At 39.5% G+C, this 22615-nt stretch overlaps 3 protein-coding genes across 4 annotated transcripts; all 3 read left to right on the top strand.

The window, feature by feature from the left end:
- The first annotated feature begins 1997 nt into the window (after nucleotides 1–1997).
- riok2 (RIO kinase 2 (yeast)) lies at nucleotides 1998–5276 on the top strand. Its single transcript, XM_072433146.1, has 10 exons — nucleotides 1998–2190; nucleotides 2288–2426; nucleotides 2502–2618; nucleotides 2699–2871; nucleotides 3345–3433; nucleotides 3516–3707; nucleotides 3782–3874; nucleotides 3955–4389; nucleotides 4756–4855; nucleotides 4960–5276. Exons 1-10 carry the CDS (start codon nucleotides 2125–2127, stop codon nucleotides 5119–5121), a joined length of 1566 nt encoding a protein of 521 aa, XP_072289247.1. The 5' UTR covers nucleotides 1998–2124; the 3' UTR covers nucleotides 5122–5276.
- Nucleotides 5277–6678: 1402 nt separating this feature from the next.
- On the top strand, nucleotides 6679–8917 carry LOC140346845 (protein limb expression 1-like). 2 transcript variants are annotated; one of them, XM_072433061.1, is made up of 6 exons: nucleotides 6679–7165; nucleotides 7290–7489; nucleotides 7737–7877; nucleotides 8071–8166; nucleotides 8263–8319; nucleotides 8390–8917. In XM_072433061.1, exons 1-6 carry the CDS (start codon nucleotides 7090–7092, stop codon nucleotides 8771–8773), a joined length of 954 nt encoding a protein of 317 aa, XP_072289162.1. In that variant the 5' UTR covers nucleotides 6679–7089; the 3' UTR covers nucleotides 8774–8917. The 2 variants fall into 2 exon arrangements, with proteins under 2 accessions (XP_072289162.1, XP_072289160.1); XM_072433059.1 differs by having other exon boundaries at nucleotides 8242–8319.
- Nucleotides 8918–9718: 801 nt separating this feature from the next.
- Nucleotides 9719–21920, top strand: epg5 (ectopic P-granules autophagy protein 5 homolog (C. elegans)). Its single transcript, XM_072432458.1, has 45 exons — nucleotides 9719–9853; nucleotides 9954–10550; nucleotides 10626–10886; nucleotides 10987–11185; nucleotides 11282–11418; nucleotides 11497–11601; nucleotides 11681–11754; nucleotides 11828–11936; nucleotides 12008–12122; nucleotides 12206–12356; nucleotides 12438–12599; nucleotides 12698–12855; nucleotides 12940–13091; nucleotides 13181–13321; nucleotides 13393–13554; nucleotides 13630–13752; nucleotides 13827–14089; nucleotides 14161–14301; nucleotides 14399–14543; nucleotides 14636–14833; nucleotides 14919–15026; nucleotides 15094–15216; nucleotides 15305–15471; nucleotides 15548–15784; nucleotides 15847–15970; nucleotides 16084–16228; nucleotides 16506–16677; nucleotides 16749–16911; nucleotides 16992–17138; nucleotides 17211–17363; nucleotides 17631–17825; nucleotides 17907–18120; nucleotides 18232–18410; nucleotides 18484–18691; nucleotides 18772–18847; nucleotides 19000–19103; nucleotides 19192–19367; nucleotides 19654–19857; nucleotides 19951–20160; nucleotides 20230–20374; nucleotides 20458–20700; nucleotides 20778–20991; nucleotides 21066–21284; nucleotides 21365–21485; nucleotides 21574–21920. Exons 1-45 carry the CDS (start codon nucleotides 9800–9802, stop codon nucleotides 21760–21762), a joined length of 7683 nt encoding a protein of 2560 aa, XP_072288559.1. The 5' UTR covers nucleotides 9719–9799; the 3' UTR covers nucleotides 21763–21920.
- The last annotated feature ends 695 nt before the right edge of the window (nucleotides 21921–22615 follow it).

Genomic DNA, 22615 nt, shown 5'->3' with positions numbered 1-22615 from the left:
ACCAGTAGATATAAGTGCTCGAATGTGCGACTTTATGGGAGGACAATAACGACAAAAATCAATATTTTTAGGGCTCATATTTAAAAAAAGATGGAAGATTTGATCAATTCAACAGAAGTTTCGGTATCAGACAATCGGTGTCGAAATTTTGTTATAAGTTATACATAATAGTCTTGATAATTAGATGAACCTCCTACAATGCAACTAAACCTGCATTATTCTTGACCTAATGAAATCTGAAACAGAAATAAAGCTGCTTTGTGAGGCAGAAAGTTTCCTCACAAATATCTGCAGAAAAACACTCATGCTCATGCTGGACCAGCCGTTACGCCTCATTCCAGATAATCCTACACATTCCCTCTAGACCAGCCCGACTACGGCAGCCCCTTTGGGTCAGTGCTGAGTGCGTGTAAAAGTCACAGCAGCTGTCTGAAATGTAGTTAAGAGGACCTCATTCTGGACCTGCACATCTTGTTCACTCACATGCAGACTTCAGATATTCTTTAGGGTTCAGACCGAGGGTGTCCACATTTTTTCCACCAAAGGCCACATATTGAAACTGAGGGCCACAGACAGGACAACAATAAAGTGAATCAGAAATTACATTTGATGTAGACTTGGAACATCAATTTTATGTTTGTATCGCGTCACAATATTTTAAGGTTATACAAGGTTATACAAGTATGAAAATAACTTTGCAGTAAAAAGTACTACATTTGGTAAGTTGGGCCAATTCAGCAGGAAGCCTTCAGGCCAGCAAAATATGCCCTCAGGCCATAGTCTACTCTAAGCTATAATCTTTCAAATATTGCACCAAATCCCTACAGTCCAGTGCCATTTTACATGAAGCAACAACTGACTACAATGTTTTCCCAGAGTTCATTCAGTCACAATTGTGCCGTCTGGAGGGTCCGCAACGCAAAACATTGATGTTATCTCTTCAGCTTTTTTCACTGTAGGCCTTAATAATATATATTTCATGCATCAATGCATTCTATTTATAAAGCACGTTTTGGACATTCAAAGAAAGATCCTACAGAAAACATCGTTAAATGCTGGTATGGAAATATGTATGTAAAATGCGGCCTGCTTCAAAGGACATTTTTATAACTAAATGCAGCTAAATTCCATACATTTTTTATTCTAATCTGAAATGACCTCCTGGTTAGTACTCGCATACTCACTGAGGTCCCTTGCCCCCCTGGATGAGAAAAATGTGACTCTTAGGTGGGTGAAGTGTCTTGCCTAAAAGCACAAAGACCGTGTGCACAGCAGGTTGAGCTCTCAAACCGGGGAGCTATATTACAATTGTGTCGCAGTGCCATCTAGCGTCCACGGTTTGAAAAGCAACTATAGAACTAGAGAGATTATTACACTTTAATAATACTTTTGCTTTGATTATTGATTCGTGTTTGTATTCAGTCAGAAAAGGAAAACAATTCCATCTTGTTTCTTCTTCTTCTTCTTTGGTGTTTTATGGCGGCTGGTATCCAAGTGTTACATTATTGGCAGACTTTATTCTTTAGAATTTATTCTTTAGAATTTGTTCTCTTTTTTTAACCTCAACTACCATATTTTCCGGACTCTAAGTTGCATCGAAGTATAAGTCGCACCAGCCAAAAAATGCATAATAGAGAAGAAAAAAACATATACAAGTCGCATTGGAGTATGAAATGCGGTTGCAAGTGTGAAAATAACAAATACTATCATAGATAAGTCGCTCCGGAGTTTGAGTATAAGTATAAAAGTATAAATATAAGTATAAGTCGCACCCAGGCCAAAACTATGAAAAAAGTATACGATGAATATGGTATACTAAACTTAGTGACCTCCTATTCTGCAGACACATATACATGGTTGATTACATTTATTTAAACAGTAAACCATAAAAATACGACTGAAAGCATGAAGGTTCTCCAGTGAAGAACGATAGCTCTGGAAGTTGCATTAACATGGCGCTAGATGGCAGTAAAACAACACTTTGACTGAACAGCATAGTAGAAGAAGAGCTCTTCCGGTCTTCCGCTCTGCACGTGTGTTTACATCAAATGAGGACGTTCCTCTCGTAGAGTTTGGTTTTCTGACACTTTTACAAACTGTAGCTCTATATCTAACGGTACAAAGATGGGAAAGCTGAACGTGGTCGTTTTAAGATACTTATCTCGTGAAGATTTTCGTGTCCTCACAGCGGTACGTTTAACTATAGCTATGTAATTAATCATAATGTCTATGTTTCTCTCCGTGTTAGCCTGTGCTGATCTGCTGACGATAATACCCCGTGAAACAGGTGGAGATGGGGATGAAAAACCACGAACTCGTCCCCGTGAGTCTGCTGTCTTCCATCGCCAGCCTGAAACACGGAGGTTGTAACAAGATTCTGCGGGAGCTCGTCAAACACAAGCTGGTGATGTATGAACGCACAAAGGGTAAGACTTTAACGATATAGGAAAGGTCTGCGACATGTCTGTATTTTATTAACAATGTACTGCTTCATATTTTAGCGGTGCAGGGATACAGATTAAACTACAGAGGGTATGATTATCTGGCCCTTAAAACCTTCTGCGCTAGAGAGGTTGTTATCTCTGTTGGTAACCAGATGGGAGTGGGTAAAGAATCGGGTAATGTAGACAATTAACCTACTATAATGTATATTATTTAACTGATCACTTTGTTTATAACCATGTATTTTGATCCGTAGACATTTTCATTGTGGCCAGTCCAAATGGGGAGCAGTATGCTTTGAAACTTCATAGATTGGGTCGAACATCCTTCAGAAATTTAAAAAACAAAAGAGATTATCACAAACACAGGAATATGTCCTGGCTCTACTTATCCAGGGTCTCTGCCATGAAGGAATTTGCATACATGAAGGTAAGTCAAGTTTATGGCTGCAACTAATGTTATTATTTGTTTGTTGTTATTATTACAATACTCTATTGATTTCAAGGACATTTTCATAGAACATATTTACAACAAAATGTTTTTCAAAAGAATGATAAAGTGTTTTGCCTGACGAAGGCCTAGACGCCGAAACGTTGCCTCTTCACCATTAAACTTTTATTTTGCAAGTTTGACAGTGTGCGGGATTTCTTTCCCCATTAAAGAATGATAGACAAATATTTTTACACGTTTCTTTTTGGGCTAATTACTTCTTCTGAGTCCTAAAACGTTGTTTCTCTGCACATTAAGTAATTTGGACCCTGTGTATAGTGTATATACAATTATCATATTAAGATGGTTGTTATTATTTAAATAGTTGTAATTAATTAATGAACTTGTTTTACATATAAATGTATAGGCAAGCATTTTATCAAAAGGAAGTACATTATTATTTATTTTTGCAGGCGCTGTATGATCAAGGTTTTCCTGTTCCCAAACCAATCGACTTCAACAGGCATGCTGTGGTCATGGAGCTCATCAATGGCTATCCCCTGTGTGTAAAATGTTGTTTTGCTAATTACTGCTTAACTGTCAGTGGCTTTCATAATTCTTACCTCCTCCTTATTGCCTTTCAGCTGCCAAGTCCATGAGTTGCAAGATCCTTCAGCCCTTTACAACGAATTTATGGAACTCATTGTGAAACTGGCAAATCACGGCTTGATACACGGCGACTTCAATGAGTTCAATCTGATGTTGGATGACCAGGACCACATAACTATGATTGACTTTCCCCAGATGGTGTCCACATCACATACTAATGCTGAATGGTTTGTTTGTTCTATTTGCCTACTAAACATTGACTAGAATTACAATTTATTCATTCTTGATTGGTTTGTTTAAGGTATTTTGACCGCGATGTCAAGTGCATCAGGGACTTTTTTGCCAGACGATACAATTATGAGAGTGAGCTCTTTCCAACCTTCAAAGACATTAGGTAACTTTGACATTTAGCTTAACGCAGTTGACGGACTATATTTAATAACGACTATAAATTTTGTTTTGTTGTGTATTCAGGCGGTCGTGTTCTCTTGATGTCGAAGTCTCAGCAAGTGGTTTTACAAAGGAAATGGAAAAGGACAGTGATTGGCTGCACCCCGCTGGACCTGAAAGCGAAGATGATGATGATGATGATAATAATGACGACGACCACGTTGATGAAGATCAGATTGAAGAGGAAGAAGTCTGTGAAAATGAACCCAAGGACCCAATAGATTTAGAGGAATTCAAGCATGCCATGTTGGAACTTGAAGGTCTCGAACATGGGGACACAAACAGCGAGAGCTCGAAAATAAGAGAGGACGACGCCAAAACATCAGAACAACACGACACAGAGGTTGAACCAAGAGTAAAAACGGAGGATGTGGCCGAAGAAGAGCTGAATGAAGCGGATGATGAATGTCCAGAATTAACACATCTTTCTACCTCTAACACAGACTTCAAACCTTTTAGGTAATATTACTTGGGCTTGTCATGACACTAGATTTACAGATTGTTGCAGAATAATACTCAATATACTATTCTAGGATCAATATTTAGCGTACATTTATATTCACACACATGGAGACTTGCTTTTACATGTTTTTTTTGTAATTATAGATATTATGTATGGATAAACATTTTAGCGGATAAGTTTTGTGATTTTAATTCTGTAGAGTTATATTAGTGGTTGTCAATATTATGGTTTGTGATGTTTTCTGTATATTATTATTGTAGCAGACATTATTGACATTTTCTTTTTGACCAATTGTCTGGAGGTGTTGGTCGAAAAGATATTAATTAACAGGTCTTATTGCGTGTGTTTTTGTTGCCATACAGAGACGCAGAGAGTCTTCTACACATTGCAGAACACAGAAGGCAAAGGACTGACAGTGAAAACACAATGGGCAGTGTTGGAAGTTGCTCCACCATACCAACTGTATGTGAAATGCAATATATTGCATTCAAATCTGTAAAAGTGACTACATTTTCAAACTTGAAAATGTTAATCCACTAATCATGTGACTGTCGCGTCTGCTCTAGGAGGTGGTGCGACAGAAGGTGCGGAGACAACTCACAAAGCAGCAAAAAGCAGCACAGAGACGACGGCTGCAGAAAGGAGAGTCAAATCTGGTGACAAAATCTAGGAGAGACACACAAAATACAATCAAGTCCAGCATGGACGGTGCTGATTTCTGGGGATGAAAAGATGATCTATTTTCAACTAACGACAATAGTGTGTAGATTTAAGGTGTCATTCTGTCACATCTTTGCGCAATACATTGATATATTTTGTATTTATTACATAAAACGGTTCTTTGTGTGCTGTTAAAAAATATCAAATTAAATTGTAAATAACACTATTATGATTTTTGTTTTATATATGTTTTTAGATTTACAGGGTGTGACACGGCAGGTAAATAGAAATTCTAATGAATGCCTCTAGATTTATAAACTTATTTAGAAAAATATTTATATAAAGTTTTACATGTAAGGTTTTCATATATAAATAAAGAAGTCTAGGTGTAAAAATTGCACCCATTTGGGACATGTCGGTGTAATGTTCAGGGAACTTTCACGCCATTTAGTCAACCGAACAGTTTAAGTACAGTTGGTTTGAGCTGGTGTGAAAGCATTAATAGCTCCATGGTGAAAGACGACCAGTTTGAATTGTTCCGGTTAATAGAGCCACGTTGAATTGTTCCGGACAATAGAGCCACGTTTGGAGGTGGTCTAAGTACCCAAGTGGGACTCCAGTTCTGTTTGCTTGTGGTATGAGCTAAACAAGCTTCCGTAGCGCGCTGAACACGCTCAAACTAAACGATATTAAAACCATTTGTTTGGCCGCACATATCCTGCAGCCGTCGCGTTCATGAAGTAAACCATCTCCTCCTCCGATGCCTTGACAGCGCCCAACAGTGACGCAGTCTGAAGCGCATATGTCCGAAACATTTGTAAAATCCAAGTCAGACATTCAAATATCGCTCAAATCTGACATCATAACGTTTCTAGACAAGTTGCAGATCAGGGAGGGATTTTCCTCTGGCCAATAGGCAGACGTGATTTCTAGTTCGTTGTTGATTCCGTCTCTCTTTCCCCATTTGTGATGCAGCGCCACCTCACGCAAGGGGTGTGTTTGATTTTATATTTTGTTTCAGATTGTTAAAGCTGTGTGGCAAAAACTTAGTGTTCAAAATTTTAGTAAACTAGATATTGGGCTTCTAAAAAAGGGTGTAAACATTATAATTTGGCCCAATATTTTGGTATTAAAACTTTAATAAATTAGACTCAGAATTGCATATCAACAAGTCCTTCTGTACAATCTGTCAATATTGTTAAAAACAAGATAACGTTTGGTGTGTAGGTGCTACTTTAAGGGATGGTTTTAACTGTATGTCCCTAATGTGAGGAAAATGCACTTGTCTTGTCCCATATATGGTCGTAAATGGATTAAACTAAATAAAACATCTTTAAGGGCATAATTGACAAATGTATACATGTATTTCTACATGAAAACACCTATATTGAGAGGGCAAACTAGTGTCTAGTAGTTAGCTTTGCATATTAGAGCAAAGAACAAGATGACCTTTAAAAAAAAAAACATTTGTAGCTGCTATGTAGAATCATTAATTTATCAATAAAACCTTTTCATATTTTACCAGGGAATTGAATACACAAAATCCAGAAATCCTTTTGCTAAACTCAACATTTTTGCCTGAAGTCGGATGTTGGGCCGCAAGGCATGTGCAGATGGATAGAGAAAAACATTTATATTTTATTGCTGAACAATACGCAACAAGTGTGTGGTTCCACTCGGAGACGTCGTTGCTGGTCTTGAATAATTTGGCTGTTCAAGGATTAGTCAGTTGTATGGCTCGCAGGGAGGGGTGCGGCATTCCACTGCTGCACCTTGGTGTGTGTATGTAGAAGGAGTGAGGGGGCCCTCTAAGCTAATTGGCAGAGAGAGTGACAAAGGTGGTCTGCTTCAAAAGAGAACCCCAGGGAGACGTTCACCCTGCAGACGGAGGTGGGAGTGGGCAGAGAAAGCTGTGCCAGGGGGCTTTCGTTATTTTAGTTGAATGAAGAATTTGTGTTGTATTTTATATACGTGTAGTTAAATGTTTAATTCAAAGAAAGAGGACTAAAAGTACAAGATTATAAACTGTAGGAAGGATGAGTGAAGAAAATGTTGAACACAGCATCAACTCCTATCTGCCACTTTGGGAAACAGACGTCAGACTCAATGACTGTGAGTATTAGTATTTTATATTGTTATGGACGATTTATCTTTGTGTGACAAACACTTTTGTTCCATAAGGAAAGTAAAATTTTTGCTACTTTGATTTTACTCATTAACATTGCATTTTGTGCAGTGAATGTGGTGTCAATGCTCCATGAATTCTGGGAGCAAAAACAATTTAGTGCGAACAAGAGATCGTCCACTGAATCAGAGGATTTATCGGGGGAGACAGTGTGCAGGACCGAGGGACTGCTCTTGTACGAGTCTGCGCCCGGGTCCTCCTGTGTCTGCTATGTCACTCTGCCTGGAGGAAGCTGCTTTGGTAACTACAAGGTGACTATTTATGTTTTATGGTCTAACATTTTTGGGATTAGAAAAATAACTATAATATAATTTGCAAATATGATATAATTACTCTAACAATATATTGTTTTGGAAGGAACTCCTTTTCCACGCTTGTTTATTATTTGTCATTGACAATTGTTCTTTGTGCTGGTTTACATCCCACTAAAATCTCAAAATCCCACTAAATATATATTGTTTTCTTGCCATTTTTTTCTTTTAAATGGTGTTTTTGCAGGTGTGTAACACTCAGGCTGAGGCTCGAAGGGATGCAGCTCGCGTTGCCTTAATGAACTCAATGGTGAATGAGCTCCCATGTCGTCAAATCACCTCACATTTCATTAATCAAAATTTGCAACAGGCAACGTCTGACAGCACTGTGAGTAAAGATTGTATAAACATTTACCGGTAAAGTAATTCATACATAATTCTTATATTATTTGGACAAATGCTGCTACATAATTATATATTGCTATTACACACTATTATTTAGCCTTGATGAGGTTCGTGGGGGATATTAAGAATGCATGCATTGCAATGTATTCAGACCTGCACACATGTATTTTTTCCAGATGTCCATTGAGGATGCCAGAAATTCTGCCACCAGTCTAGGAACCTACAGTTTGCTGCTTCATTCTTACATTGGGAAGACTATGCTACAGTTCCAGGTAAAACCAAGCCCAGCAACTACATTTGCAGTATATTTTATTACATTTAATAATCATTCAAACATTTTATTCAAGGAAATGATGACAATTTTCCAGTTGTTGCATTGGAATGGAACCCTTAAAGCACTGAAGAAAAGAAAATACTCTCGGCAGGTAAAAAATATGGTTTACAGCACAATTGGTTTAATTATATTTATTTATTTATTTTTCTTACGATTTTCAGAGTGTGATTTCATATTATTCTCAAAGAGGCCTTGATGAGCAAATTCGCAGTAGCATGGCTCTGGACTGGCTCAGTCGAGAACAGAGATCCCCTGGACGTATTGGTGACGAGTCATATTTGGCGCAAAGAGAACTGGGTTTGGCTCGACAGAGGGGGCAAGAACTGCGCTTTTACAAAGAAAAGACAGAGATTTTATGCTTAGCTTTGAGTCAAGCTTATGTACATTCTACACTCAAGGCTGATGAAGCACCAAGTAACAAATACAATCAAGAATACCGGAACCTTCCTTTATACAGGCTCTGCAGCCAGGACTCACAAAGCAATACAACTCCACCCTGTGGCTCCCCATCAGCTCACCATAAAAACACAACAACAGGCATCTAAGCCCCTGTCTTTACCTCTTGTACATTTACTCACACAATTATACTGTAGGTGCTTCAAAACAGTCTGAATAACAAATAGTGGCAGTAATAAAAGAAAACTGATGTTTAAATTTAAGTTTGTTTTCTAAGAATAAAAAACACTGTGTTTTCATCTATATATTCATTTTTGTATCAGTATTATTTATTTATTATTGTTGGTGAGATTCCATTTTCATTCATGTATTTGTATAATTAACGTGTTTGTTTTTATTATGATTTGATCAATAATTAATATATTACAATAATTACAATACACATGGAAGTGACTGACAAGCCAGTCCTTTTTACATCCTGTTGTAAGTTATAGTCAAAACGTGTGGTCCTGCCATGGATCTATTTCATGGATCTATTATAATATGATCTATTTAGGTCCGGATTTAGGTCCTGCAACATGCGGCTTTATTTCAGACGCTAATGTTTGAACCCACTCGGCTTCCATCTAGTGGTGGTGAAGTCACGTGATTAGAGATTGCGATAGTTCTGAAGAAAACAAAACAAATGACAGCTGACTAGTCAAGAGATCCTTTCGTCTCGTCACATGAATCCGTATCATGTATATTTATTTCGATGAAGAACACAAAAGAATATACGGATGAATATGAAATTGTAAAGTACAGCGTAACCTGCTGTCGAAGCCGAGCTGAAACGAAGCTTGTTCATTATGTTATTCTGCAGTGACTGAGGGTCTGTTTTTTCTCGAGTAGCTCCCTCTTTCCGACAAGTAAGTACAAAGTGCAGGCGTGTCTTGCCGCTGTAATCTAGTGCTGTCTCTGGGCCTTTGTCAATGACGCCACGTTGTTTTTGTTTATTGTTTACTGCTTCTGATAGTTACATCTCGACACCACGTACGAGTATAGACAGATTTACATAAATTACTGTTATCGTTCTTGTCTTGTTAGCTGTGGTAGTTATGATCTTGGTTATAATTAGCTCTCAAAGCATTATATCAATGTTATTACAACGCTGAGCAGGTCAGCTGGTACCGGATATGGAAGCCGTCAGGTCAAAGAAGACCAAGACAAAAAGCAGTGGCAAATCTCAGGTAAAATAAACACTGTTTACTATTGTACTGATTTAGATGGTACCTGTAATCTATCATGTTTACTCTTAATATTTTACTAATTGTATGTGCTCAGTCCCAGCTGGCCAGAAAGCCAAAGCCAGCAGAAGAAGGAAAAGGAGATGCTACTCCCATAAATGTGGCGGATGAAGCCTCCACATCAGATTTGACGGAGACCTTCAGCCCCCCACACCAGGCGGAGACCTTCAGCCCCCAACTCCAGGCGGAGACCTTCAGCCCCCAACTCCAGGCAGAGAGCCTCAGCCCCCCACTCCAGGTAGAGAACCAGCAGGCAGAAAAGGCTAAGTCACAGAAACTCAAGCCTCAGATAATAAAAAACGAAGGGCAAAATAATGATGGAGTGGCTGAACTCACACCAAAGACACTTGAGTTTAAATCAGAGGATCAACCCTGGAGTAAATCATGTACCTCCACATTATTTGAAACTCCAACTGCCCCATGTGCTTTTACTCTGTACCCATCTCTACCTACTCTGGAGGAGCCCCATGTTGTAACTTTCTGTGATGAAGCATCAAAAATTTCTGGACGGGGGCCGGCTGTTTTGGCCCTTGCAGAACAAGAGTCCTCCCCACCAAGTCTACGACCTATTGAAACCGTAACAGAGATCTCAATAAGTAGACTTTATCCAGAATTACCCAAAACAGCTCCAGAAATTCAGGTAAATTGTACATAAGATATTCTGATTTATTTTTGGTTCATTGTTGTGTAACAACTCATATGTCCTTCTTCACAGCCTTTCTCACTAGAGCAACTAAGTGTCTGGGAACCTGGTGGAGGCCTGCGTTCGTGGATAGAGGGTGTTGAAGTGTGTGCGACCCAGTTCGGTGCTCTTGCTAGACAAGAAAAACATGAATTGACTGAGCTCTTACAGAATTATTGGCGCTGTCGAAGACAACTGACTCAGTCACATGCTCAGCTGATCACACTGTCCTCTGATTGCAAAAGCACACAGAACAGACTTTGGAGTTTCAGAGATGAACAGCTTACACTTCAGGTGTGTGCACACTGCACTATAAACTTTATACAGTAATACTATATAATGTAATACTACATCTTATAGTTTGATAAATCACCTGAGCATTTCTTTTTCACAGGGGCAATGTGCAGACCAGTCTAAAGTGTGTGGATACCATCGATTCCAGCAGGCAGACTTTAATGAAAATATTCTGAATGAGCTTAAAAGACAGTTTGAAACTCGTAGAGATTTGCTTCATCAAAAGGTGGCATTGCATGCTTACACTGCTCTACTGTCCCGTCTTCAAGTGGAGTCCTATTTGTATCGCCTTTTACAAGGTTTGTAACAGCATTTCATTTTAATTTTGATATGCACTGATGCATGAGCTTTCCATTGCACAACTGGTACAATATTAGTATATTTATTTTTGTTAGATTCTTCATGCCCCCAGAACCAGCCTTCATCTCTTCGACCTTTAAAAGAAGCCATCAGCGTTTTGTTTAGTTTTCTACGTAGAGTCCTGGATGATTCACAGTTTCAGTCAGATATTCATCATTGGTTGGAAAGACTGGTAAACTCCATCATCATCTTCCTTACTCATGTTTTATATTATCTATAGTTGTATTGATCCTGTTTGCTTGTCATTCAGGTTGCAGTGCTCCTTAATGGAGGAACAGGAGAACATCTCTACTTACTATGCCATTTGCTGTGCTGCCCTGCAGGAGTGTCAAAGTGGGCTGCACATTTTCTGCAGGTTTGTTTAGCAGTTGTTATTCTTATTTGATTAATAATCAACCTGCAATATCATATTCATTTATTATTTCCAACTACAGATTCAAGTATGGAAAAGTACTTGTGGAGTACAAGATTTCATGCAAGCTTTGTCCATTTTTATGTCCCCTGCCAGGTAAATAACTGTTATCTCTGGACAATTTACTTTGTTTTCTATTTTATATCATCTTCTTTTTACCCTGTTGTAGACATCGGGAAGAGTTTCTCAGCCATCTGAAGCCATGTGAAAGTCAGAGTGACACATCTTCTGGTCCAGAATCTGGGAACTGGACATTAGTCGATGAAGGAGGGGAAGAGGTAATTATGAGAGATAAAGGCCTTTTATATATTATATATATATTTTATCAATCAATCCTTTTGTTTTCTAGGACGAAGATCCAGAGACTAGTTGGTTGCTTTTATGCGAAGAGGATCTAATAGCTTTGGTCAACCAGTTTCCATTTCAGCAGCTGTATTCTCACATGTTGGGAATGAGTAAACAGGGTATGCATATACTGTATTTACATTCTTTGGACCAAATGTTTGATTTCAAGCTTATACTGAAAGATATTGTACGTTCATCCCAGGTGTTTATGAGCCACAAGCCTGCTCCAGTCAGAAAATGATGCGAGTGTTTGCATTTGCTTCATCCCTCATTGAAATACTGGCCATCGGTCTGCAAACCTACAACAGGGCACGGTACAGACAGTTGGTCAAACGAATTGGTCACATTATTCGGTCAGTACATAGTGCAAATATAACTTATATCAATAAACCATCTTAATAGTCAAATGTATTTAATGAATCTCTCTTCAACAGAATGACAGTGTGCTATGTAAGTGACCATTGGGACCAGTATGTCAGTATTACTGGTCAAGAGAGATCCAACTCTCAAGTTCATTCATTTTCTCTGGAGAAGTTACAGCTGGAATATGATCATGTCTTCCTTAGAGCTGTTTTGTATGTCCTCAGAAACAAGAGGTACTTTGTTCATACTTTTTTTTAAACTAATTCTACAGAATTAAAGGTTATGTGTTCAACTTACACATAACCTTTAATTTGGTTTGATCTTGCCCCAGGTTAGGTATTTGGTTGTTTATGTCTGAGTTGCCATATGGGACTCTATCCAGCTCAATGCTGTGGAAAGTCCTGTACATTATGCAGTGTGCTGAGACTGCAGGTGACGAAACCGTTGCCTGTACAAAGAACACAAATGTCTGCATCCAGGCACTTCAAGGTACTACACCCCATTGTTGCACACTCAAAAACATCCCTTGGCTGCAGAGCCACTTATTCAAGTGATTTGTTATTCCTACTTAAGATCCACAACACCAGGAGAAGTTTGAACAGTGGCTGTGTGAAGTCAACAGCTCAGATGGCATCTCCCTCCTCACTGCACTTGCACATATGGCCACACCCATGCAGCATATTGATCATGCCTTCATTAAAACAGTGACTCTGCTCATATACCAGGTCCGATATTGTAATTTTAAAAATTAAACCCATGATTTCACATTGAAACTGCTGGAGTTTTGTTGTTGACTATTTTTTTCTCATTTTAGGTGTCTTATGTAAGCATGACTACCAGAGAAATGTACTCTAAAGTTGGACGAGAGCTTCTTGCTGCCATTGCCACAGCACATCCCTTCATTATCTCTGTGCTGCTGGAGAGACTGAGAGACACCATACAAACAGTGGGGATGGTTGGTAGTGTGTACTGTATACTTTATTTATAACGCTTTCTCTGTGTCTTATGGTTTCTTTGCTGTTTAAGGTGGCATTGTACTTATTTAAAGAACTGCCTTTAAGCCTATGGCAGCCTTGTCCAGAGGAGATATGTGTAATTGGTAGTTGGCTGCTCCAACATCCACTCTCTGCTGTAGAAAACCGTCTAGCATGTGTTATACTTGAAGGTCTCAACTGGGGTTACACACAGGTATTGTCTGCCTTAACAATATGTTCACAATTTTACAATTACATGTATGAATCTTGGCATTTCTTTGTGTCGCAGGATGAAAGATTGGCCTTACCATCTTCTCTTCATAGTGAGGTTGCTCTATTGGTGGCTGAAGCCTATCAGAAGTACCTTACTGATAAAGCGTATACTGGCCTCATATCTGAGGGAATTAAACAGGTAAAATTTGTGATATTTGGTTGTTTCAAATTTAAATAAATTTAAATTGATGTTTCATTTTACTGTTTTTTCAGGTATCTTACCTCGTAAGTGTCCTTCGTTTAGGCGTGTCACCTGAGGCATCTTTCAGTCAGTGGGCATGGCAACTACTACTTCGACTGAAACTTCATGGAAATGCCCAGACACCTAAAGGAGCTTGGTCAGTCCCAGCTTTAGCCTCAAATCCACCTCCAGAAATGACACACACTCCCAGCATGCACCCTGTTCTCAGAGCAGTAAAATCAGGCCTCCCCGTTGGAAGCTATATTTCTCTTGCCATGACTGCAGTGGGACATAGGTTTGTAGAATATCTTTACTATTAAAGATAAATGTGAAGAAAACCTAATTTTGTGTTTTAATGTTTCTTAGTTTGGAAAGTTTTTGCACTGATGGTGTCAGTTTGCTGAAAAATCTGATTCAGTCTGGCCATTTGAGAGCTGCTGTGCATCTACTAGACAACATCTTACCCCCAACCTATCCCCTCAGCTTCTACCTGCTAAACAACTCCCAGTAAAATATTTTAGATATTTAATCAATTTTAATAAACCAATATATAATTATACCTTATTGGCAAGTTATATGTATTTTTTCCATTCATTTATTCCAGGTTTGTGAGTTGCATACAAACATTCTTACAGTGCGACAGTGTTTGTCCTCAAGGTGTGACGCAGCAGGTCACGCACAGAGTGGCCCCTCTTTTCACAGGAAACACTTATGGAGACAATGTCCGGCTGTTAAATAGTGTCATTCAGGTTTGTAACAAGATGGAAATTAACTGTGCATTTTGTTCTGTTGATGTTATAATAATAGCCAAAATAAAATGATGAATCATTTATTGATGCAGAGCCATGTTGTAGAAAGTTCTAAGCCTGGTCGTGTTGGAGCTGCGGTAGTGTTGGAGTTTTGGGTTAGCTTGTTGACTCAGCAGAATTTGTGGTATCGAGACAAAACAGTTCTTTTCCTCATGGATCAAATCTGTTGTGCTGCCTTCACACACCACCAGGAGGAGTGTGTACAGAAATTGCTGTATCAACAACACAAGGTTGGATTTAGCATAATTTAAGAAGCTATATATGATTCAGTTCTGCAGCTGCATCTGTTTTTATTGTATAAAATGTATTCCACAGGCCGCTTTAGGGTTCCATGGAGATCGAGGACTGTTCTCTTCTATTGTTGGCTGGTTTTCTGGAAATGCAACACCTTCCTTTATTGAAGGCCATTCGTTGAGTGCAGAGGTAACATTCTTAAACATGCATGATTTGTGTATCGCCTGAAAAAAAGCCTAATCAGGTGCGCATAAAGGTGTGGTTTTCCTGGATTGTGCTGAATATGGAGGGTGTGTTTGAGGACGATTCCCAACTGAGAAGATGTGTTGAACAGGAGCTTCTCGCAGACCTCAATCTCTCCCCAGAACAAGCCTGGAAGGTATAAATAGCTACATAAAGGGAATATAAAAATGTTTATAAATGGTCTTTGTCCAATAACAAAATGGCGGTGTTTGTTTCTGAGCCAGAAGGCGCAGCAGAGGCTCAAGTTGCCTGTAACCCCATCCTTGCAGCAAATGCAAATTTATCGTTGGGCCTGTCAGGCTGTGGCCACACCCCCAGACCACCCTCTTCTTCCTTTGGTGTGGCAGAAGTTCCTGCAGCTTTACCTCCGACAACCCGGGCCAGAGTATGGGTATGACTTAACACCAAGTTGTGTAACTGCTTGAAAGTTCAGGCCCGTAATTAAATCAGTATATTCTTTCGGACAGGCTCGCTGCAGGTGGATGCATTGGGCGGAGATTCTTCCAGTCTTCTTCTCAAGTTGCCCTTCTTAAAAATGTAAGGCACAAAATTCAACAGGTTTCAGATTTTCATCATGCAGCAAGTCAGGCCCTTAGAGTTCCCCCTCCACAAACACCGTCATCGGACTGTCAAGGTGACGAAAGCCAAGGCAACCTTCAACCACTTTACCTCACGTCACCAAAGCTTCACACAGAGCTTGTCAGGTAAACCTATAAATGTTACAAACATGTCATGCGGATAAGATATAATCCTATATTATCTACAGGTTGTTTGGAGTATTTACTTTATGGCTGGATGATGAAACGTTGCAAAAACAGGAGGTTTACCTGCCTTCTCTTCCTCCTGAGTATGAACCCCACAGACTTGCTCAAGTTATGCAGCGACAACAAGTATTGGCTTTTACCTTTTTTAATATTATTACTATATATATTGTCTTTGAAGTATAATGTATTTTGTGCAATTGTCAGATTGTATTCATGTTTTTTAATGTTTCTCATTCAAGGTGCTGTGGCTGGAGTTTGTTGACCAAGAGCGTCTGCATTATGATGGAATGGAGGTGCGGTCTTTGTGGGAAAAGGTGCAGAGTGAACCAACTTTTCTCCAATCTCAAAGCCACAGTTTCCCTGACTGCACAAGCCTCAATAATGGTATGAACCATCTAGTACATCTAAGTACCGGTATTGATAAATACTCCATTGAAATTAATGTTAATTGTATAGAATAGCAGATTTTCCAGTCAGGCCTGGGCAAGACAAAAACGTAGATTTAAGGATGTGGTAGATGAGTTTGTGTGTAGTTGGAAGGGTAAGATAGAGACCAATGTAACCCCAGGCAACAACAGACAAATAAAATATGTACTGTATTTGTACTGTTGAATGTTTTGATTTTTACCATACAATGTTCATGTTTTATTGTAATCTTTAGCAAAGGAACGGATCTTGGCCAATCTTCAAAAGCATCCAGTCCCTCTGCCACCTCCAGAGTTTCACCCGCAGAAGGTGCCAGTGGCTGAAATTTCCACAAAATGTCTCACAGACTTCAGAGCTGCAGCTGAACTTTTGAAACAGGATCTTAGCCTTCTACAGGACCAAGCCAGGTACTTACCACTTAATAACATCATTTTCATCTCTGTATAATGTTGTGAGTACTTATTGTTTGTGATGCCAGGCTTGCAGTAGCCTGTGAAGCTCAGCAGGTGGCACTGGAGCTAGAACTTCTGGAGAGTCTTCCTAATTTGTATAAAAACAGGCCTGAGCAAGTCACTATGACCCTTGAATGTAAAGGAAAAGGGGGACAAACTTGCCAGGGGCCAGCTAATATCACTGTGACTGTAAGAACACAATTTATTAGTACTGAATGTCTGTAAATTGAAACCTTGTGTAACTGTGTTTGTGTGTTAAAACAATGTAGTGTGAAAGGCTGCACAAACAAGAAGCAGTACATTCTCAAATAGCATCACTGCGTCGAGATGTTAAGAAACTGCAAACAGATGCCATGGCTCCACCGCATCAGAGGTTGGCCCAGGCGGCCGTGCACACTGAGAATTTTATCACGTCAGTAAAATTAAATTGATAAAATATAGTCAATTGAAATGATGACCGGTTAACAGTTTTAATTGTTTTCAGGGAGCTGGTGAATTTGTACAAGGCTCAGAAATTACCCTCTGTGCAGTATGTTGGTGTGGCCACATTCTACCAGGTGGTCTCCTTTGTGTGTGAAGATACATTGCGGCATCCACCAACACGGCAGTACTTCTCCTCCTGTGTGGAGATCCTAGGACAGGTGCGCAGCAATTCACGAGCACAAACACATTCCAAAGGGAAAAAGACACTGAAAACCTGTGCAAAATGTTCATAATAAATGATCTATTAACCTATCTATTCAAAACTCCGTGGGGGTTTCTCTACAGTGTGCAACCATATTCAGTTCATTCAGTTACTTGGACTTTTTATGTCCTGTTGATAACCACTTGATTCAAATGTTTGTTAAATCAGATCTGCTACTGTATGAGGATTTAACTGCAATGTTTACTGTTACTTTGGTGCCTAGGTGTTTATCCAGGGCAATGCGGCGGAGTGTGGCCGAGTTTTGAAAACTATTTTGGGGCAAAGACGTCTCTGCCCTCTCATTTCTCCATTCTTTACGCCCAACGCTGCACCAGATCAGGTTGTGTTTTTGTATCAAGATGTGGTGACATCCCTTGACCTTGACACCACGGATGTCATATTTATACTGCTCACCAAGGTTAGTTCCTGATCATCAGCACAATAAACCATGACCAACAAAATATCCGAATGAGCGGTACATTTTCTTCTTCTTTGGCAGTTTGACCTAATCCAGTGGCTCACTGAATCAAATCCAATCTTTTCGGAGAGAACACGGTTGCTGGAGTTGGTTCATGGTGCTCTGTGTGTGTGTGGCAGAGAGCCTGAAAATGAACTACTAACACCATTTCATGTTTTCACTAAACACTGGAGATTGATTTTACGCCATCATTTTCCTGACCACTACAGTGACTGTCTGCGTCTTCTTATGAAAAGTAAGTGCTTCCCAACTTGTCCCAACCACAATCATCAGTGCCGTTATGTCATGCTTAATGAAAAGTGTAGAAAATATCTCTTGGTTATTTGAATGTGCTTACATTTCCAAGGCTCATCTGACCAGTTACTGAGTCCAGAGTGCTGGAAGGTGACTCTGCGTGTGCTGGGCTGCCTACCTTCATTACACAATGCTAAGACCAAGGATGAACTGGTCCAAGATTCTTCTGGTCATGCTGTTGGACATCAAACCTCTTCTTATAGATCCCCCATCAGCCTCTCTCCTCAGCAGGTAATGAATGTGTGTGGTTGTAAATTAGATGTTTTGTCTTGTTTCTTTTTATCTTGTGCTCCTGTCTCCAAAGGTGGATGAAACTATTGAATGGCTCAGTGAATATTTTCAACGAAGTCGCCTCACTAAAAGTGATCTTCGCAGTTTTGGTCTTTATTCGGTGTGGGCTCCCTACATCACTGATGTTGTGTCCTTCTGGGAACATTTAATTGGAAGTTTAATCAATGCACAAGCAATCAACTGTGCCAAAGAGTCAGTGGGCAGCAACAAAACACTAAAAAGTAATAAATGCACTTTCATATGTTATTACCCAGAGCATTTTCTTAAAATGATCTCTAATATGAAATTATACTTTATTCAGCTTTGCAGAACTTACATAGTAAGATTGTAAAGTTCTTTAGTCCTTGGATCTTTCCTTTGGACACTGAAGATGTCAGGTAATGATATTTATTAATATGTATGTATTTTTTGCAATCATATATGTATTGTAGAAAAAGCTTCAGTTGTAGTCATATATGTACTTTCATCATTAGATATTTTTTACATAAGTATGCCTTTTCCATTAAGATGAAATGTTTGTTTCTCTCAGTAATGTTAAGTGTTACCCCTGGCTGGAAACTGATGCAAATCTTGCGGGATCTTTGCTTGGACTTTACACTCAAATGACTGAGACTTTGCACCACAAGTTCAGAGGTGGGGGCTCAGTTATCAAATACAGCTGTAGGAAGTTGTTATAAAAAAAACTCTGTAACCATCACTGTTAATGTTGTTTTGTTTCCAGATCGGCTGCTCCCTGGGCAGAGAGGTGCCCTGTGGCTGTCTATGATGCAGTATTGTGAGAGCTGTACTGCCCCTCGGACACCTGAACACCTGCTCTACCTTTACCACACACACCTCCGCAGCCTTCCCTGGAAACACCTACACCCGGACACGCAACTCATGGAGCAACTCTTCAATGTAAGACACAACAGACACATGAACTCTGACCTTTAACATTACACTCAAGTTTAGACTTAAATACTGTGAGGCTGCTGCTTAATTTGAGCCTTCACTTATGACCTCCCAGCCCTATAATTAGACCCTTTTCTAGTTATTTTAAGTCACTACTACAGTCACATTTCCAACTTCTACATAACTGCTGTTTTGGTTTAAATGTAGGTAGCTTTGAATATAGTAATAGTTGTTATTGTCCAATATCTAAATGTATTTAATATAAAAAATACACTTTTTTTCTCTTTAACAGGTTGAAAGAGGAAGCCCCAAAAGTTGCTTTTTGTTTATGGGAGAAATTCTTTGTGAAGTGAATTGGGTCAGTGTCTTAGGCGAACACCTACAAACACATCCATCCCTGACATCTGAGGCTCAGAGGGAATCACACACTATGCTGGTTTATCTGCTGTACATGCTTGTTTTTCTTGCAAAAGAGGAGCAGCTTCTAAGTCAACAAGTAAGCTTTTAGTTTGGTACAGCTTATGGTTACAACAGGTGGCATATTTATTTATTTATTTATTTTTCTCTATTGTCATGACTTTATCTTTAGGATTCCCCATTACTTACTTTGTTGGTCCAGTCCATAGCGTTGCCATGGCAGCGTTTGGATTTGTCCTCATACCAAGGCATTCTGGGATATGTCAGCACCCACTACCCTCCTTCAATCCTTCTCAGTCCTGACTCTGCACCTCAACTATTACTTAAATTACTGCATCGTGCGGCTGGGTTGCACCAAAGCCTCGGTGCTGAGCTGCATGCAGTAAGATTTAAATCATCAAATACTTTAATTATTAATTATTTTCCCCACCTAATGCTTGTTGGTCTGTAGGAGGAAACACGGAAGGCAGGAGCCTACATACGTTGGTGTGTTCAGTCATTAGTCATTCTAGAACAAGGAGGCAGCATTACTCTGAGCAGTCTGGAGACTCAGCTTGACACACTGTTGGAAGGCATTGTCACTTTCAACCCTCCAGGTTGACCTTTTTTTGACTGTACTCAATAGTCTATTTTTATAACCTAATACTCACTCATGTTTTTTTTTTTTTTAACTCTATAGAAACAGGCTTGGAGCAGCGACACATGGCATTTTGCAACCTCTTTAGTGATGCACTGACTTTACTCAATGGTGTGGGCGTCTCGACAGGAGAAGCTTTAGCTGCTCATGTCATTTCTTGGCTGGACAGGAAGGGAAGGTGCTTTCCTGTACTACCTCTTCTAACAGCCTGCTCACGGTGTCTGGCATCTGTCAGACACATGACTCGCATTATGGAGGCCTGCATCACTGCTTACTTTAATCATGGTTTGTTCTATTCAATAATGAAGTTTGTTCAGTCTTGATTGTTTGTGACTTTCATTGTGTTCTTTCTCCTACTTCAGCTGAAGAGGAATCTCTTGGATGGGGTCCTGTATTGGCCTCCCTACAGGTGCCCGAGCTCACAATGGATGACTTCCTGTCTGAAAGCCAATCGGGTGGGAGCTTCCTGACACTCTATGCCTTCATCCTTCAGCGCCTTAACAGTGAATACACTGCAGCCAATGAGAGGAGGATTTTGGCTTTGATTAACACATGGACCAATCATGTGTTCCCCCGGTCGGACTTATTTTCTGTCTGATGCTTGTTTTTCTTTATTGGCATTTCATGAAGCAGTTCTTGTGTCCCAACAGTGGACCCGGCGATGAGGCCAAACTGTTTCTTTGGTGGCACAAAACCCTCGGCCTGTCGGCTGAGCAGCTGCAGCCACAGGCAGGAAATGCTGAGGTGTCAGGTGTTGTCATGGGTCTGTTGAGGCTGCAAACAAGGCTACTTCAGATGGGAGAGGAGCGATTAAACTCGGGCTTGCTTGGAGCTATAGGTCTTGGAAAGCGATCCCCTGTTTCTAAAAAGTATGCTTTCATATTTTATTACATATTTTAATCATAGTTTTTAATAATACAAAATGCATATAATTCCTTTGTGCTTCCAGATTCAGAGTGGTGGTACGATTTCTCTCGGTGTTTCTCTCAATTCAGGTGCCATCTGAAACAGAGTCCGAGCTGCGACTTCAACCCACCACAGAATTGAATCTTTCTGTAAAAGCAGAACAAGTAGGAAGCAGAAATTACAACTCAAATGTGTTTCACACCTTGTAGTTGTTAGTGAAAATAATGCATATTTATTTTGTTGTAATTGCAGGCACTAGGTGCACTGGAAGCTTTGCCCAGCAATAAGCACTATTCTGAGTTTGAGGACTGTGTGAGTAAAGCAGCCCAGTTTGTCCGTTACCCTGGACACTGTCTTAAGGATGGACCTCGACTGCTGGCTCTGCTGGTCAACCTCTTATATCCTGATGTTAGATACCTACATGTAATCCACAAACTGTGACTTTACCAACCAATCTGAGGATTATTCCTTCACAGACAGTATTTTCATGTTGGAACATAATGTTGCCAAGAATGTACTCACTGGTTCCAAAATATTCTAATGAATTCCTGATTTGCATATTAAAAAACCTGTTGATTAATCAAACATCAATCGAACAATTTGCCTTTTGTGGTAAGCTTTTTAACTTTTTGCCATGTTTTCTTAAGTTAATGCCTTTTAATATCTTTATTCATTGCTCACATCCATCTGTGTATATTTTAATTTATTATAAAAAGGTGCGCAATGTTTGACCTGGTACTTAATATTATTCAGGTTGTGTGGCAAATGTTTGTAAGATCTAAAAATCAAAATATGAAGGACAGATCCTCTCACTGGAATTGCTTTTTTAGCTTTGGCTGGAGGCATTTGAGTAAAGTTTGTTCATTGTTATACATATTTTAGGATTACATACCAAATCTGACAAAAAATAGCCTTCTGTTTTTGTTTTTGTATATATCTGTGCTTTCTTTGGTTCAACTAAAGAGATTTATATTTATCTTGGCCATTGTCTGGTTTGTGCTTTCTTCTCCATAGCTTACTAATAAGCATTAGTCCTTTCAGGTACTGATTACAGCATTATCCTCAACAAGTTAAGACCTTATGGTAAATTGTGTGCTCTTGTATAATGGTGGTAAATATTGTTATTTGGTCGAGTACAAGTATTGTCTTTACCATGTGTGATCCAGCTGCCTAATGGACACCAAAGCTGTCAGTTTAAAAAAAATATAGCAGACAACTGTGGTCTCTATGGTTACCAGAAGGGTAGAAGGAAGAGAGGAGGTGGTGAGAACGGCATGTTCTGAGGATTCTGTAT

This window comes from Eucyclogobius newberryi, unplaced genomic scaffold (assembly GCF_026437365.1).
Source record: "Eucyclogobius newberryi isolate DKJ021-1_F unplaced genomic scaffold, fEucNew1.0.hap1 SCAF_6, whole genome shotgun sequence".
Taxonomy (NCBI): domain Eukaryota; kingdom Metazoa; phylum Chordata; class Actinopteri; order Gobiiformes; family Gobiidae; genus Eucyclogobius; species Eucyclogobius newberryi.
This window is presented reverse-complemented; position numbering and strand designations above follow the sequence as displayed.